Source organism: Pollicipes pollicipes, unplaced genomic scaffold (genome assembly GCF_011947565.3).
Source record: "Pollicipes pollicipes isolate AB1234 unplaced genomic scaffold, Ppol_2.1 Scaffold_7261;HRSCAF=8764_pilon_pilon_pilon, whole genome shotgun sequence".
NCBI classification, from domain to species: Eukaryota; Metazoa; Arthropoda; class Thecostraca; order Pollicipedomorpha; family Pollicipedidae; genus Pollicipes; species Pollicipes pollicipes.
In genome coordinates, this window is record NW_023597054.1 from 12,307,380 (window position 1) to 12,324,044 (window position 16,665).

At 57.6% G+C, this 16,665-nt stretch overlaps 1 protein-coding gene across 1 annotated transcript; it reads left to right on the forward strand.

The window, feature by feature from the left end:
- Nucleotides 1-6,813: 6,813 nt before the first annotated feature.
- Nucleotides 6,814-16,151, forward strand: LOC119113041 (A disintegrin and metalloproteinase with thrombospondin motifs 20). The gene is made up of 5 exons (XM_037237361.1): nt 6,814-6,844; nt 9,253-9,409; nt 9,801-9,950; nt 14,405-14,561; nt 15,969-16,151. Exons 1-5 carry the CDS (start codon nt 6,814-6,816, stop codon nt 16,149-16,151), a joined length of 678 nt encoding a protein of 225 aa, XP_037093256.1.
- The last annotated feature ends 514 nt before the right edge of the window (nt 16,152-16,665 follow it).

The window sequence follows — 16,665 nt, forward strand, 5'->3', positions numbered from 1 at the left end:
CGACCGCGGATCTACGACCTGTCGGCCACGTCGGCGCTCCGACAGGCGAAATATGAGGCCGCGGTCTGAGCGATGACCGCTGCGAAATGGATGCGTGCCGCTCGGTGATGCGTTCTGCGGTCTCCGGTTGGTTGCCGGGCCGGCGGATGGCTTAGGGCTGGAATGGACGGTGTGGGCCGCTGAGCCGCATCAACAGCATCTGAATCATCTCGTTTCGCAGCCAATACGCGCTCATAAACGTCGCCATATGAACTGTGTGATTGATGAGCCAATGCCCGCAGCTGCGTACCTTTGTGAATTTGTGTAGCAAACTATAGCCTTAAGTTGTTGCTCGACGGCCCTGCGCATAAATAAAGTGATAAAGTAAAGTGATTGTAAAGAACGAGTTTGCAAGGAAGATTTATGGACAGTCGCAACGCACCTCTGAGCATCGCTCGCGTAGTTCCGCGTCCGCACAAACATTTGGAAAGCAGCACTGCTACATTTGATTTCCGTCTTTATAAGCTGTGATATCTGTTTTAACTTCACGCGTACACTAGAACCCATGTGACGTCTCGGAAATCTGTGAGCGCGTTGTTTGTCCAGCGGGATCGCGTGCCGGCCATGCGCCTGCTGACGCCCCGACGCCGGCCGGCGCAGCAGTGTTGACCCAACACTTCGGAGTGCTGTCCTCGGGTGTTGGAAGAACGGTCTCAAGCGTTGAAACACGGCATCTGGGGCCCTGTCGAATGTTGTCAGCGTGACGACATCTGATGTGTCACCCGACGCGACCCCCGGCTCGGCGGAAACAATGGCCGATGCCAAGTGACATCAACACGACCATGCCTTGATATGACCAAAGCCTTGGACGGTGCTGTGGTTGGCGGGCTAAAACTTGGTTGCGCTGCAACCGCAAGCTCCCCAACAAAGCGTGTGTTGTTGATGATGGTGTGACCCGAACGGACGCTCGACGTCACGTGACCCGCCCTGACCAGTGTTCTGTTCTGTCCTGAGCGGGCTGGCCTGCCGCGTCGGGAGCTGGCAGAATGATGTGAATCAAATGACGTGAATCAAATGACCTCCGTACTTGCCTCCCATCCCTTGACCGGACTGACCTGCCACGGCTAAGCCTGCCGGTCTGATCGTCCCGCTGTCGCCTGACCTGCCAGTCGGAGCGTCTCGCTGTCGCCTGACCTGCCGCCGCTCGTCGTCGCCAGAGCCCACCGAGGCGCCGGAGGATGACCTGCTGTCGGGCCGGCGGCGCCGCTCCACCAGCCGAGCCCATCACCTGCAGGTCATGGTGGCCGCCGACTCCAAGATGGCCGAGTACCACGGCGACCAGTTGCAGCAGTACATACTCACCCTCATGTCCATAGTGAGTGATTGGCAGCTTTAGCAGCACGTCATGCAGGGCATGCGGTTGATGCATACATATTGTCCGTAACCAGCCTTCGACGATCACATTCCTCAGGGCCACATTTCCCGTGTTCCCCTAACGCTTCCCCTGCGGTGGGTTCTCACCAGGCCGGGAATGCCTACTGGGGGCGCTGGCGTTGTTCGTTTTTGCACGGCTAAGCGATCACCGTTTGTCACGCCATGAGCCAAAGGCTCTGTCTTACAGCCAGCACATGTCTTCCCACACTAAAGATGCCTTCAGGGGAGAAAAGGGAGGAATGTTGGGACAGGAACGGCAATGGATCTCGGGCGGGGAATAGATGAGTGTCGATCTCCTCGGCGTTGTTGGAAGTGTATTCAAATGTCTCACTTTTGAGGCGCCTTGGCGATGCGGTTTTCATCTCCGTCTGTTCGCTGGCCCCTTGATTACGTTCAGGCCCCGTGAGCGGCATGCAGTTCGCAGAACGCCTATGGCAGCAGCTGCTTCGACAGCGTTTGGGGCGGTCACAGTGAATGGTTTGGGTATCCGCTGTCCAGACACGTGTCCCCCTGCCCACCACTCCTCTCACGACAGACAGCCTACATAATGACGTCCCCGGCAACAGGCTCCAGGCGCGTCCTCCGGAAATGCCTCCCCGCTGGTCGTCTGCCTCCAATACACGATAGGCGACCGCTGGATGTCAACAATCAGCCCACGACCCGGGAGTCATGGGCCCTGCCACGCCTAACGAGAGGTCGTCGCTGCAGCCGGCCGTATCGCGGCCGTCCCATGTATACGAAATATCGGCTGGCATCCTGCCAGTAATTAAGATAGATATTGGCAGCGGAAGAGAGTGTTTACAGCCGGACCGGCTCGAGCCGACTTTTCGTCGGGCTCGCGCGTCGTTCGTCCGTTCGCGGCGTCCGCAATAGAGTCGAGGAATGAAAATTTCGTATCACCGATTGGCTCGTTTTCTTTTGACGCGTTCAGCGCGAGGGTGGAGAGCGAACGAGCACAATCGCTGCGTGGTTTTCGCATGTAGGTGAGCACAGTGACGTTGGTGACCATCGAGACCTACTGTTATGTTGTAAGCTGCAAAACACCGTCTGGTCGCCCAGGCCCAGCCACTTGCAGTAGCCAGACACCACAGCCGGTCTCATGGGGCCGAGCGGCGCGCCGGGGTGACGGAGGGCGCGTCAAACATGCGCTACTCGTCACGTCCCTTCGACGGCCGCTGTACGTTCATTGGAAAGCGGGGGAAGGGGGAGCGCCGCCCACGGGCGGACAGCGCGCGGCTCCGGCGCCCCGTCCCCCACCTGTCGCGCTCCCCCCGTCCCACCCGGCGCCGGCATCGAGCGTTCCCTGCGACGCAGACCTCCCGGCCGGCGACGTCACCGCCGCATCGGCTGATCCCTGCGCGCCGCCTCCGCCCTGCTCACGGTCCGGGATCCTCCACCCTGCCAGCTCCTCCCTGCCAGCTCCGCCCCTCGCTCCGCGCTGCAGGTGTGCGTGAGCGCGCGCGCGCGCGTGCGGGGGCGGCGGAGGCCGGCTGGAGAGGCTCCTGACCCTCTGCAGCGCGGCCCGCGCCGCAGGACAGCGACAGGACGGCAACGGCTGCACGTGCCGCGGACGGCGAGCGTTGCAGGCCAGAGCCGCCGGCTGGGCGGATTCAACGTGCCAGACGGATACCCTGGCGCCACTTAACTTCGGGCAGAACCAGCTGAACTCGGCGGGTGTGGTGCATGCAGTGGTCTGTTCGCAAGATAATGTTTTCTTGCCCCGATTCAGCGCGATAAAGTACCGGTTTGTCTTGCAGGTGGCGCTTATTTACAAAGACCCGAGTATAGGGAACTCTATGACGGTATCTTTAGTGAGGATTATGACCTTAGAAGACGATCTTCTGGATGAGGAAGAGGAAGATGAGAAAAGGACGGAAAGTCAGCTTCTGCGATGCTGCACAGGTGCGTTACATTGTGACATCACAGTTCGTTTTATATGTATTCAAAATTCAAAGCCACGTTTGGCACGCTTTCCCTCAGTTTGACCTCTGTTGCTTGGCCTTTGTACTTCGCTCCTCGGAGCTCGTCCGTCATCATCGCAGCATACAATGCTCACCCGGCCGACAAGGGTCTGGACTGCACAGCAAGGCGACGGGTCTAGACCATTGTCATCAATCTTGTTACCTTTGGTGACTCGGAATTATCATCTGTACGTTGCTGACTTGGATCTCCCATAGGACGAAAGGCCTCCGCCCGGTGCTTACTCGACAAGAAGCTGTGCTCGGGACGTGGTACTTCTGGGTTTGTTTCGTTTGTTGTGTTTCGATTGGTGTGTGTGCTGTTCAGCGCTATTAACTTGGCGCCCACTCCAGATTTTGCAAGTGGCAACAGAACCACAACGACAAGGACGGTGAAGGGCAGGGGCACTTCGACACCGCCGTGCTTCTTACCAGGTATGTATACTTACAGAGCCCCTGCGAGGACGAGGGCTAATCCCCGATCCCTCCCTTATCTCAGAATCCCTGCTTACGAGGCTGCAGCTGAGACCTTAAGCGTCGACATCTTGGGTGGAAACAGGAGCCTGTGGGAGCTCCCCGTGTCCAGGGGACCGAGCCCAGTCTCTCTCCTTAAACCATCACTCTCAATGTATTCTGTCACCATTGCTCCCACCTGATCTTTACCTGTACCGAGTCATTTATAATGCGCGGACTGAAGCACTCTACTCTGCTACGCACCGTGCCGCAACGTTTTGAATTCGACCATTTAACTGCTCGGTAGAGAACACACAACCGCGGAGGTGCCTTCATCGGCCTGCCGGTGCCCAGCCCGGGGCTGGCCGGTGAGGGCCGGTGCTCAGGCGGCGCGTGACGTTTTGAAGTGGTCACGTGGTCCTCGTTCAGCTCTAGTGGGTGCCCGTCACTCAAGGCTAAGGCTAATACTTGAGCGCAGTGTGAGCAAACCGTGCAGTGGTGGAGTTCGGCTCTGCAAACTGTGCACGGGTTTGCGCGAAACACATTTCTATTCCGATTTGCTCTGAAATGATTGGTCAGAACGGCATGTTTGGCTCGTCTCAATCCAAAGAATTGGGTCGCTGAGATTGGGATGCATTAGTGGCGATTGGTGCAACAAAGTCTGCCCCTCCCCATACAGATTAGAGCTACCAACAAAGTGATGATCTTAAGGACGAGAAAAACAGTTCGTTTTGACTCTGGAAGGCAGTTTTGCAGCCCCAAGAAAACTCTCAGCATCTAAATATCATCGCGTTTGTGCTTCGCCTTCGGCAACGGTGGAAGCAGCCAACGGGGTGGCTTATGAAGCTACAGCCCGCCCCCATCCCTCCCCCTATTCGGGTTCAAGCGCAGTTTTCACCACGTCACTACTGAAAGACATTATCATGGACAGCGATATGTAAAGCAACGGCCGTTATCTGGTAACAAGGCTGGCGGGTAGCCGTGGGAATATGTGCGGTACGCAGCTGCAGCAATTGTTAAAGGCACCAGGGCAAACCAACATCAATAGTTCATTGATACGCTGGGTACTGGACCATAAGCGTTTGTGTGGTATGTTGGCCTGTTTGCAGTGCGTAGGTACTCTCCATTGACAGTACCTAGGCAGTACCACACTATAAGGCTGGGACTCGCTCGAAAGAAAGCCCCTCTCCCATCGCAAATCGCGATAGCTCCTCTCGTCGCAAATTCTGGCTGTGCTCCTGTTCGGCAGTAGCGCTTTAGAATAAGATGCTGTCATGAAGCGTCATTTTTGCGTACACTTCTTCTCAAAATCCCCGTGTCAGGGCCAAACTTTTCAGATTTATTTCAGCGTCAAGGTAGAGCTTATGTTAGAACATCGACGCTAAACAAACGGGTGGTAATGCCACAACTTTCCACGTAACGGCCTTAAAACGCAGCTTCTTGGTGGGCTCAGTTCCTAAACGCAACTGTGGCCTCAATGGAACTGACAGTGCTCAGATGTGTTTCGCGCCCCAATGTTTCACAGAACGGTCGCTGTCAAATACTTGCGTGGCATTGTTGTCCCGTTCTCCTTGAGCCGGGTTTGTGTTGAGTTTGGCCACGACATGTCTTCCGTCAGCACACAAACAAGCAGTCATTAGAGGCGAGCACGTCGAGAACGCCGCCGGCGTGCGGCGGGAGATCGCCGCAATCGGTGTTTTTGCTGCGGTCGGTCTGTCAAAACAGGGCGATGCGCGCTCCCCGCACGCCGCGCGCCTCCTCCCATCGCTATGGCAGCCCGCTAATCGCTCGGTGCGCCTCGACTAGACATGCGGGCAGTGGCTGGTGGAGGCGGGATGCGCCGGATATGTCTGTCACGCGTCGCGTCTCGTCGCCACTGACACGGCAGGGCAGCTTTACATGGAAGCTCAGGCGGCGGCAGGAGCGCGTTTGCCGCGAGCTAGGCGCTCAGGCCGCGCTTGCGTTTCCTGCGAGACGGAAGGATCACTGAATCAAACTCTGGATCTCGCCGCGGCCTTGGCTGCCTGTTACCACTGATGTATGGCGTGTTCTAAAGGCGTGCACAGTACTGGCCGTGGCAGCAGATAACATGGCGCAAATTGATGGCGGCTGTAAATTTCGACCTCACATGGCTTATCAGCTGTGTCAACAAACTCCCCACTTTTCCAAATGTGCAGGGCTTCTGCCCGCTCATGTCACGAGGTGTGCCTGCCAGTGGCTGCCGTTCATTAGTTGTGTCGCGGACCCCAGCGCCGCCAAAGTATCGCCACCGTTCCCAAATAGGGTGCTCGAGCCGCAACAAACATCGACATCCAGGGGCGCACTTGTTTCGGCCGGCTTGACAATGTGAGCCCGACGGGCCCGTCCAGAGGACGTTGGCTTTCTGCCAAAGCTTATCGACAGTAAGGGGAGGGCTCGACCCCCGCTGCTGGTCCCTGGCGGATCTGGTGCGAGGGAGCTATCACTTATATGTTCCCCGGGGCTTCTAATACCGGTTATCCAATTATTACAATCTGGAGAGATTTGTCTGCAGGACATGGGGCCGGACTCACCACTGCTGATGTCATGTAATAGATATTGGCCCGTCGGGAGTACTGGCACCTTTGTCTCGTTGGCCTTCCTCGAAATGAATGCGCAACCGCGGCTTTGTTGCTAGCAACAAAGAGGGGCGAAGGGACGGTGAGGGTGCATGCAACAGGAATCATTACGCATGCCCGACCGACCAGGCTCGATTCACCCCTGGAGTCAGACACATCTCCGCGGTCCCAGAATATAGCCGAACAGCTGTCAGTAATGCCCTTTGCATGCACAGCGTAAGCTGTCTGCTTACCGTAATGGCAGCTGGCTAACGCTGCGTGTTGTTGGTCTCTGCCGGGGATGGTTTCCCGAACGCCGTTGTTGGTGCACCTGTTGCCGCTGTCAGATCGTCAGGAAGTCGGGCGGGAGGCGCGCGCGGTGCCAGCCAGGAAGATATGGCAGCCGGGAGGATATGGCAGCCGGGAGGGTGTGCCAGCCGGGAGGTATGGCAGCCGGGAGGACATGGCAGCCGGGAAGGATATGGCAGTCCCCACCGGAAGAGCAGTCTGCTCCTGGTCAGTTCGAGGATAGGTACTTGTCATCCCGGAAGAACGGTCGGCTCCTCGTCCGTCTGGGAGGACTCCCATCCTCGCCGAAAGAGCGGTCAGCATCCATGGTTCGTTTGCTCTGTCCACTGACAGACCCCAGGTGGTGAAAGCCCCGCCTCGCGGGACATCTACGCCTTTCAGGCCCACCGCCTGACTATACACTCCCGGCTTATCCGACGTGACCACTGTAGGGTCACTGCGACCCAGCTCGCTCACATGTAGGTCTCTCGATGGCCGCTCTGGCGCTCGGCTCTCTCACGGCGCGCCCTTCGCCCTTCACTGCGCCTGGATACAAGGGCCATCGGTTCGACAGGGACCACGTAAATCGGCCCGGCACCGGCTGTGCATCACAGGTGATATCGCGCCAGCAGCCAGCGTAATGTATCGCCGGCCCGGGGCCGAGCCAGGCGCCCGGTAATGGCTGCACGTGCGCACACAGACGCGGCAGCGACGCCGTGATCCGGAGACCACCGCGCGCAACAGTTACATAATGGGGCAGCGTTGCAGCGCGGTGCGGCCGCGTGCGGCCGAATGGTCTGGTCACCGGACGTGTCCTGCAGCAGGTAGCGTGTCGCGGTCGCGGGTTTGGAGCCCCTTGTCCCTGTGACGATTTTTCGTTGGGCGCGCCGCGAACCGTGGTCGGGGGATGCGCCAGGAAAATCGCTTTGGTGGAGTTGTTTCGACAGACGCCGCTTTGGTGGAGATGCGGCCCGAGACACAACCTGCCGCCCATTGGTAGCGACGATGCACATTCTTTAAAGCCAGCACTCGGCAGTTTTCGCGGAACGTATTCCATGTCGGGCTACCGGTTCCACATGCGTCTAGCCTGTGGCGCGGTGAGGCGGGGGTGTGCCACTCGTGAGCTCAGCAACAGCCGCGAGCCGTTAAAGTGGCCGGCGCCGGCGCCGGCGGCTGAGTCACGCTCCGGTCCGCGACTACTCGCTCGTGATGCCAGCTAGTGATGACCCTGGCGGGGCGGCACGTCAACACAGCCGCCGGCTTCTGCTGCGGCCGCCGGCCTTGTGGCCCGCCGCCCGGCCGGGCGGGCGGCGGGCGGCGGGCAGCGGACGGCGGGCGGCGCGGACGGCTGCGGCGCCGAGATGAGGCGGTGGCGAGGCCGTTCATCAGCAGGATCACCGGCTGATTTAGCGATGGTAGGATTTGCCCTCTGTGGACTCGCCGGCGAAGGCTCTTAGGAAACCTTTTTATCGCGCAACAGACATAAACATAAGCCGTGTTTGGTTTATTTTGTTCGGTTTATGACCACTGGTTGTGTGGTTCATCGAATCATGTCCACTTGCCTCACTGTCGTCCTCGATGGCCTTTAGAAAATCGTTTAATGGATAAAGGCTGGCTCAATGGCTCAATGGATTTGGGTGACTTCTGTGCTAGTGTAGCTGACATATTCTAGGATCAGATTTGCCAATATTTTCGTGCTTTGTCTTCTCAAAGAGATCAAGGAAAAAGGCACGCGAGATGCGTATGAGGGTACACGTCAGGTTTACTCGCCTCAACTGCTGCTTCTCGTGCCCGGTTTTAATACGAACCTTCAGGCGGCTCGTTAGTGGACCGTGTGAAATACAGTCGGGGATCGGCGGCCGGAGTCGGCGGCGGCCATTCATTTGAGCCCGATGCATTATCAGTGACAGCACGCCAACTGCAGGACGCTGAACCCGTGTGACGCTCCCAGAAACTGACGCCCAACAGCGGTTCGCTCAATCACTGGTGCAATCGTTGTTTTCAGTTCGAAATAGAAGGCGTCAGGTAGCACTAACAGCGCTCACCGAACTGTCGGTTGACGAGAGCGTTGCGTGCGCCAAACGCATTGTCTTGTCGGCAGCATTTTCTGTTATGGATAAGTCGTGCGCGGAGAGGGGGGCATTCTGATTGCTACTTGTCGGAGTCCGTCATTTTTGCCCCTATTCCGGAGCACTCCAGTTGGATCATTACCCATCCATTTGTAACATAAACTTCGGCATCAGAGAATCGGATACAGCGCTTGACACATGTCAGCTTACCCTTGTCTTCTTAAATGTGAGCCCGGCTTGACCCGACGCTATGTCCCGTTGTGCGGGGAGTTCACCTTACTTTTGCAGTGCTGCATGATCACCAAGCGTTGAGGCTAGCCGTCTTGCCCGCCGACCCGGCCTGCCAGGACCTGACTTGAGACAACATGATGTGACCTGACCTGACCCCGCTCTGTCGTACAGGGAGAACATGTGCCGGAACCCGGCATTGTAAGCGGTGCGACACGTGGGGTCTGGCCGAGCTGACCTGACCTGACCCCGCGCTCTGTCGTACAGGGGAGAACATCTGCCGTAACCCGGCTCTGCTGCAGCGGTGCGACACGCTGGGCCTGGCCGAGCTGGGCACCATGTGTGACCCACGCGCCTCCTGCTCAATCATTCAAGACAACGGCCTCAGCGCCGCCTTCACCGTGGCGCACGAGCTCGGACACGTGTGAGTGGCTGGGTCGTGTAGGACACGTGCGAGTCGGGCGTAATGCCCCGCTCAAGCCCGACAGGCACGTCTTCTCAGGGGTTAGGACAGTGCAACTTGTGGCCACGGGGGTCGGGCACAAGGCGAGGAGCCGGGCGTTAGATGCGATTTTATTGCGTGTGTGCGGAGGGGACTGAATGACCGAGCTCGTCCAGGTGGCGGCGGTTTTGCGTTGGCTTCGGATGCTAGTTAGCTGCGATCTCCTCGCCAGAGTACAAGACGGAGCGTGCTGTTTTGTCACAGTGGATCTTTGCGGCGGCTGTGACCATAAACTCGTATAGTTCTGGTGCCCACGCGGTGATGGCCGTCCGCCGCCGGACGCCCAACATAACCAGGGGCGCCGCTGTTGCAGGCTCAACATTCCACACGACGATGACTCCAAATGCCTGCCGTACATGAGCGTCGACAAGATGCACTTCGTCATGTCCCGGATGCTGGACCACAACACGTTCCCCTGGGCTTGGTCCAACTGCAGCCGCCACTATCTCACCGAGTACCTCGAGGAGTGTCCGGCGCAGGGCGCCCTCGGAAGCCGCGCCGCCGCCGCCGGCTGCAGGCACTAAAGAGTCGCTGACTTGTTGCGATTTGTCTGATGGCCGCCTCAGACGCGACTGGCGGGGTCGGGTAACCGTCCGACCCTGAAGTAAATGAGCCGGGTGCTCCTCCTGGAGCACGTGGGCTGGCGTGCGCCCCCCGGCTCCGGTGGGTGCAAGGGTCGTCCAACTTCGCCTCTCATGCGTCACATCCATCGCCGCAGCTGTCTGCAGAGCGCCAGCGCTAACACATGGCGTCGTTGGGACTGACGACCCCGGCAAGTTATCACTCGATCAGCGCCCTATACGTCCGGACGAGCGCCGCCAAATCATGCTGCGGCGGCCGTGGGCGCCGCACGCCGCGTCTTTGGCCCAACTCGAACATGGGCTGTTACAATAGCGCGCAAATTAAGCCGTGTACTGGCTGTGCCACAGGGCCCTCCGCCCAGGCTCCAACCGGCTCTCGGCGTTCCCGGCTGTGACCTATTGTTTGCAGCACAGGTTGGAATGGCGGGAGTTGCCAGCGGGAAGTGGTTGCTCACCGGTGTCCTGACTCAGCGACTGCGTTTGAGGCTCCATGGACGGGAGGTTACGTAATACGATGTCTCCCCCACCGAGCGGCGGCTGTGACAACCGGCAGCCATGTACCACGCTATGGTTGGCCACCGACGATGCCAACTTAGCGCTGCAAGGCGACTGATTCGGCAACTCGTGGTCAATTGGACGATGCATTGGACCGACTTGGCTCAGCGTGACCATAGGGAGGGCGTGGAATCAATCCAATGCTCGACTGTGTTGACCCTGGCCTTTGTAAGGCTCAATGTTGGAAAAATCGACGTAAGCCTCCATACCAATTCTCCTTGATTGCACCATTTCGATGTCTGTAGGACTACTTCCCAATGTTGCTAACTTCTTGCTACTGTCTGGGACAATATTATGACAGGACTGAAAGCATCTCGAGAGCAGGCAATATTAACACGCGCTCGGGTGGGGATCAACTTGACCCACCCAAAGCTTTTCCAGAATGGTTTCCGAACGGCGCGGTGTAGCCGCACCAAATTTTGCCAAGCTGTAGACAATTGAAAAGCGGATCGTTTGACATAAAAATTTAGATGCATCTTGTAAGGTCGCTGGCCTATGGCAGGTCAGTCAGGCCATGGTTTCCGCTAAAGCAATTCCAGGGAATCGTTCAATCTGATCCAACAACGGAGTGTTTGACAAAGCCATACATCTCTGAGATGCCTTCTTAGGCACCACAAATATTGGATGAGCGAATAAGTTGACCTGAGGTCAGGTATTAAGGTCAGACCACGGGTCAAAACCAACCTGATTTATTACTCGAGGGCCTGCTTTATGGGATAGTTTATGGTGCTCATTTCGAATTTATTGACAGCAGGAGCCGCATTATACATCTTCATTGGCTTCTCCATGTCAGAACAGGTCAATGACCTAAGATGACCCGGGTCGACATTTTGTTTTAGGAACATACTGCCTAGCGTAATCTTGGTCGCTTATTCAAATGCAAAACTCAGAGAAGCCTTGTATGATTTTGGTCACCATGACCTTGAAAAAGTCAAACAAGGTCACTGACCTCAAATGGGCTTGTGATCTTTTGCTTAGAAACAGTTGCCTAGGTTCTGGGGGGCACTTTGGAGATCATCCTGGAATTTGGCCTCGTTTGACCTTATTTGACCTGAATGTCAAAGGTCAAGGACCTAGGAGGCCAAAAATTTGATCTAAGTGAGTTCACGTACAGGTCAATACACGCTATAGATTTGATGTATCTAGTTTTCTTGGTTCTCGAGATCTCAGGGGGGGGGGGAAATGAACCCTCTCACCCCCACCCCCACCCGAGCGAAGGGTATCTAGCCGGTCATACCGGGCGCGTATTAAGGGTGTGTTCGCACCAAGAATGCTCTGCTCTACTTGACATCATCGTAGATATTTGCCGGACGTATTCACGGCGCGACACGACTTCTGTCTATAACTCCTTAACTGCCGTGACAATAACCGCGCATGCAACGACGCCCAAATTTGGGTTTGGTGGTACTCTGTGTGCACCAACAGTGGAAACTGCAAATTATGTTATTTGTGATGCACAGGACACCGTTTCATCACCCGTGGGCGACTTTGGGCACGCAAAATGGCTTGTTTATCATTAAATATGTTGCGCCATTTTTGTCTCACTTTGAACAAGTCGCGGAAAAAGATTATGTGCGTTGGGCAATGATTCAATGTGACGCCATGTATAATCTTTGCCGTCCGGCTCGCTGCGAACGCCAAAAGGCTCAGAGTCTCTGGGGCGTGACGTCATCAGTGACATCGACGGCATATATTCTTTGTCGCTCGGCTCGCTACGAAATGCGCCCTAAATTGGTAATCCATGTACTCAATTACTGTTACCCTGTTGCGTTTTGCAGAAACGCTTTTATGTCTGATGGCCACGAGTATGCCTGATCCTCGTCGTACACCTGTAACCAAGTCAGCCTCTCAACAGGAACATTGTTCTCCCGTCAGTGCGGGCACCAGACGTTGCCAAGATGTGACAGCGAGACACTGGCATTCATCCGCATCCCGCCCGTCCTGCCGTTGGCCTGCCTTGACCTTGAGCCGGGACGGGGTCACGGCCCCTGACCCCGGTCCGCCCACCCCGTCCGGTCACGTCACACCACCAATCCCCGCCGCTGGGCGGAGGCCGGGTCGGCGCCGAAATAAGCCGGCGCGGCCGGGGCCGTCTTGACCGGCGGCCAGCGGACGGCCCCGCCCCCGCGCCGGCGCCCTGCTGCTTAGTGGGGTGGACGCGTGACTCAGCAGCGCCGACACGCCGACGCGTGTCGACCGGGCGGCTACGGACAGGGTCGGCTGGCTCCCCGCCGAACCAGCCCTCCTGGAGGCACTGAACGGCCCCCGGCAGGCCGGACCGCGACGGGCGCTCGCCGGGGCACTCCCGAGACGGGCGCTGATGAGTCAGCCGAGCTGCGCGGCGGAAGACAGCCCGAGCCGTCGACGAACACGAGTCGCCGCTCCGGCGGCTTCGTGGGGGAGATCGGACACCGGGCTGCCGGTTCCGCTAGCCACCGCCAGGGACCAAGGGCGTAACCGTCACCGGGGGCGATCGGGTCCGGACCTAGATAAAGCGTAGGCAGACTGGACTATTTTTGTGCTTTGACCATACAGGCTGTCACCAAAACAGGCCGTACTTGCAAGGCCTGATTCCGTCCACGGCCACGGGCTCATGTGCACTGCCGCCCGCGGCCCGCTGCAACGTTGCTCAGGTCCTTATTGATTGAATTTCATCAATTGGTGGCATGAGTCAGCCGCGCCGACACCGCCCCCCCCCCCCCCCCCCGGCGGCGGGTGAGGGGTTGCGGCGGGCGCAGACGGGCCGCCGGCCGCCCAACCGGGCCGCTCAGACGGCGCCGAGCCGCCGCCGGCGCGAAAATAATCACCCGCCAATTGTTTACATTGGACGCTGGCAAATGTGCTGCGATACACATATACAGGACGGCCGAGCAATGAGACCGTCGCCGGTCGGGGCCTTGACGCGCGTACGATCAGAACGCTGTCGCAGACTTGCATGCGGCATACAGCAGCTGTTGCTGATGCTGCGGGCCGCGTCCGCAGGCAGTTTGCAATTTCTGTCATTGATCGGCATGCAGGTGCCTGCCACGCTGCAGACTATTTATTTCCCCATGCCTGTCGGGCGCCTTGTGAAAAGCACGCGTCCTATCAGCACCCTATCGCGGCTGGCGTTTCCCGTCAACAGATGGCGCTGCAGCAGTAGGGCTGTCGCTGAACGGAGGCGTTCTGGCGGGCGCTGAGAGAGCTGCAGCAACTGTACCCGCTTGGGATAATGGGGTTCTTTCCATTTCCATGATTGTGCTGCTCATGTTTTATGCATGCGTCGGATCCCCACCAGCTCCCAGTGTCTGCCTCCAGTGACCCATCACCTCCCCCTTCCCATCGCTAACTGCGTCCAATTACCACAGTGACTCGGATGCGCTTCTTGTGTCGTGGGTCAAACGCCGCGTCGCATGTATTTACTGGCGTTCAATTGTTTTAACCTTGGGATTTTAAACATGGTTTAGCCAAGGTAACCATTAGCCGAACAGAGGAAACGCACTGCTTAAAGATACAAAGTGGCACCTATACACATGGCCGAAGACGCTGGCTGCCGTCAGCTCGGACGCAGGCACGAGCTTCCTCACACAGCGGCCTCATTCACGTTCTTTTTCTGCGGATATAACATGATTTCCCTCTTTGCGGTGGCACCGCGCTCCGTCCCGACGCTACCTACCCACGCGCTGAGCGTCGCCCCGCGCCGAGAGCCGTCCCCGCGCCAGTTCTGTCCCCGCGCCAGGTCTGTCCTCGCGCCAGTCCTGCCCCCGGCCGTGCCTGACCTGGCGGTCGTGACCTGTTCCAGCGCCGGGTACGGTGACTGTCTGCTAAACTCGCCCAACACCAACTACCTGCGCAACACGGGCCGCGGAGCACGCACAGACCTGGCAGGCGAGACGTATGACGCCAGCCAGCAGTGCAAGTTCGTCTTCGGGGACCAGTTCGAGATCTGCTCCTACATGGTAATGCGCCGCCGAATTTGGCTCCGGCTCATGGGTGACCAGTGATGGTGTTTTGATGTCTGCCACGTGCATTACTTTTGGTATGTTTTTTCTCTCTCTTCCCCGGAGGTGCTGTTAAGCGGGTTTGGCTTGATGGTGTCGTGCTGTTGAAGTTTCCCGTTGCGTTTTGTTTTCATCGCCTGCACTTGGTCCAGTAGCATACAGCTAATTTGCTTTTGTACAGTTGTGTCTTCGTTGAACACCATGACGTCATGTTGCATTTCTCTAAAGCGCGGTGAAAGGGTTCGCACCAAAAGCTTTTTCGCCCAGTCAGCCTACTGTATTTTTACTTTGAAAAGACCCGACACTGACGAAGGTCATAGCCGGCTGAAGAGTGGCAGGGACATAGCAACAGCAGCAGCCCTTGGCTCTTACATCCACACCGGCTATGGGTGCGATTCATCTGCCTACACGTCCCCTCGAAGACATTGATTACTAGCTTTGGCCGCTCAGACGTCGTGTTTGGGAGCGATATCTCCACGGATCTGTCAGGAGCAGGTGGATTAAAGGACTGGGTTGCCATACTGAACTGCACTCGATGCGAGTTGCACAGTATGGTGTTGTTGTGGCATTGACCTGACAGCACATACGTAATCCCCTATTATAGGGCTCGCGCCCCGCGTGATTAGCATATCACATTTCCATCGCGTTGCTATGCAACCTTAGCCTTCAGGTATGCAGCATCTCATATCATGAACACGTTTGTAAGCAATGCAAACTCTGAACCATGAACATAAATCACATGAATGTCCTCATATGTAGAAGAGCCCCGAAAGTCAGCAAAAGCGGAAGCTTGATGACTAAAACAGCAGTTGTGTAATTTACATAGTATACGCCGTCGGCGACACATAGATGAGTTCAACAGACCTGGAGGCGCCCCGGTCCGTCCTTCCGACGGCTTGTGAACAGCTATGTTAGTCTGTTTTGAACACATTTCTCTGTTCTGCATGTCAGGTGGTCTGTGGCGGCCCTGGTTTATGTTTTATATTTCAGCCGGTCTGTAAGCTTCCGTTGATTCCTACTTCAACCCGTCTGAAGCGGTTCTGTCTCCCCGTTCCCATCCTGTCTCATAGTCCTTGTCCCTGCTGCATCCGTTCCGTGATCATTAGCTCTGTTCACTCTTAGCCCGTTCTCAATGGTTCAGTCCCTGTTTCGGCCTGTTTGTCAGCGTCCGTCCCCTGTTTGTCTGTCTGTTGGCGCTTGCCCCTGTTCCAGCCTGTTTGTAAGCGTCGGTCCCCTGTTTCAGCCTGTCTGTTGGCGCTTGCCCCTGTTTCAGCTGGTTTGTAAGCGTCGGTCCCCTGTTTCAGCCGGTTTGTTGGCGCCTGCCCCTGTTTCAGCCGATCTGTAAGCGTCTGCCCGCCGTTTCAGCCGGTCTGTAAGCGGCTGTGGTGCACCTCCGGCGAGGAGGAGGCCGGCTGCCGCACGCAGCACATGCCGTGGGCGGACGGCACCGCCTGCGGCCCGGACAGGTGGTGTCAGCGCGGCGAGTGCCGACCGCGCTCGCCGCAGGCCGACACCGTGCACGGCGCCTGGGGCGAGTGGGGCGAGTAAGTGACGCGCTGCTCGGGCCGGTGGAGGGGGACCGAGCTGCGGCGGCGGGCGGCCGATGGCAGGGTCCCACCCTCCGCGGGTCACACGGTGTCGCGAGTCGCTTGGGTGGCGCCGTGTGACGTGCTGCTCCTCGAGCCAGCGGCTGGACCGCCTGGCAGGGGATGGATCGATCAGACGGGGTGTCCAGAAAGGGGGGGGGGCTGATGTACAGCACAATGGGCCCGTCGAATTCCTCGGTGCATGTCTTGCGTGATCGCTTCGCTGACTTGTCTTCCTCAGACATGCGGCGAAGAGAGGCAGCAGCGGTCATCGCTCTCGCTGTCATTCGTTTAAATCGCGCGGAATTTTTATTCTTCGGCAGCTTGACAGGGAAGCTGATTTATTGTCGTAGACCGAAGGGTGGGAAGGTGATAGTTTGCAAATAGTAAGCACCAATCATCCCATAATCAAGTCGGGTCATTTGTCTGCATGATGCTGATTGATGACTTGTCACTGACGCACGGATGGGGGGCAA

Coding starts and splice junctions, on each gene's coding strand:
- LOC119113041 (XM_037237361.1), top strand. CDS start 6,814: ATGGCAGCCGGGAGGGTGTGCCAGCCGGGAG. Junction 9,410..9,800: donor GCGCACGAGCTCGGACACGT/GTGAGTGGCTGG, acceptor CCGCTGTTGCAG/GCTCAACATTCCACACGACG. Junction 14,562..15,968: donor TCGAGATCTGCTCCTACATG/GTAATGCGCCGC, acceptor CCGCCGTTTCAG/CCGGTCTGTAAGCGGCTGTG.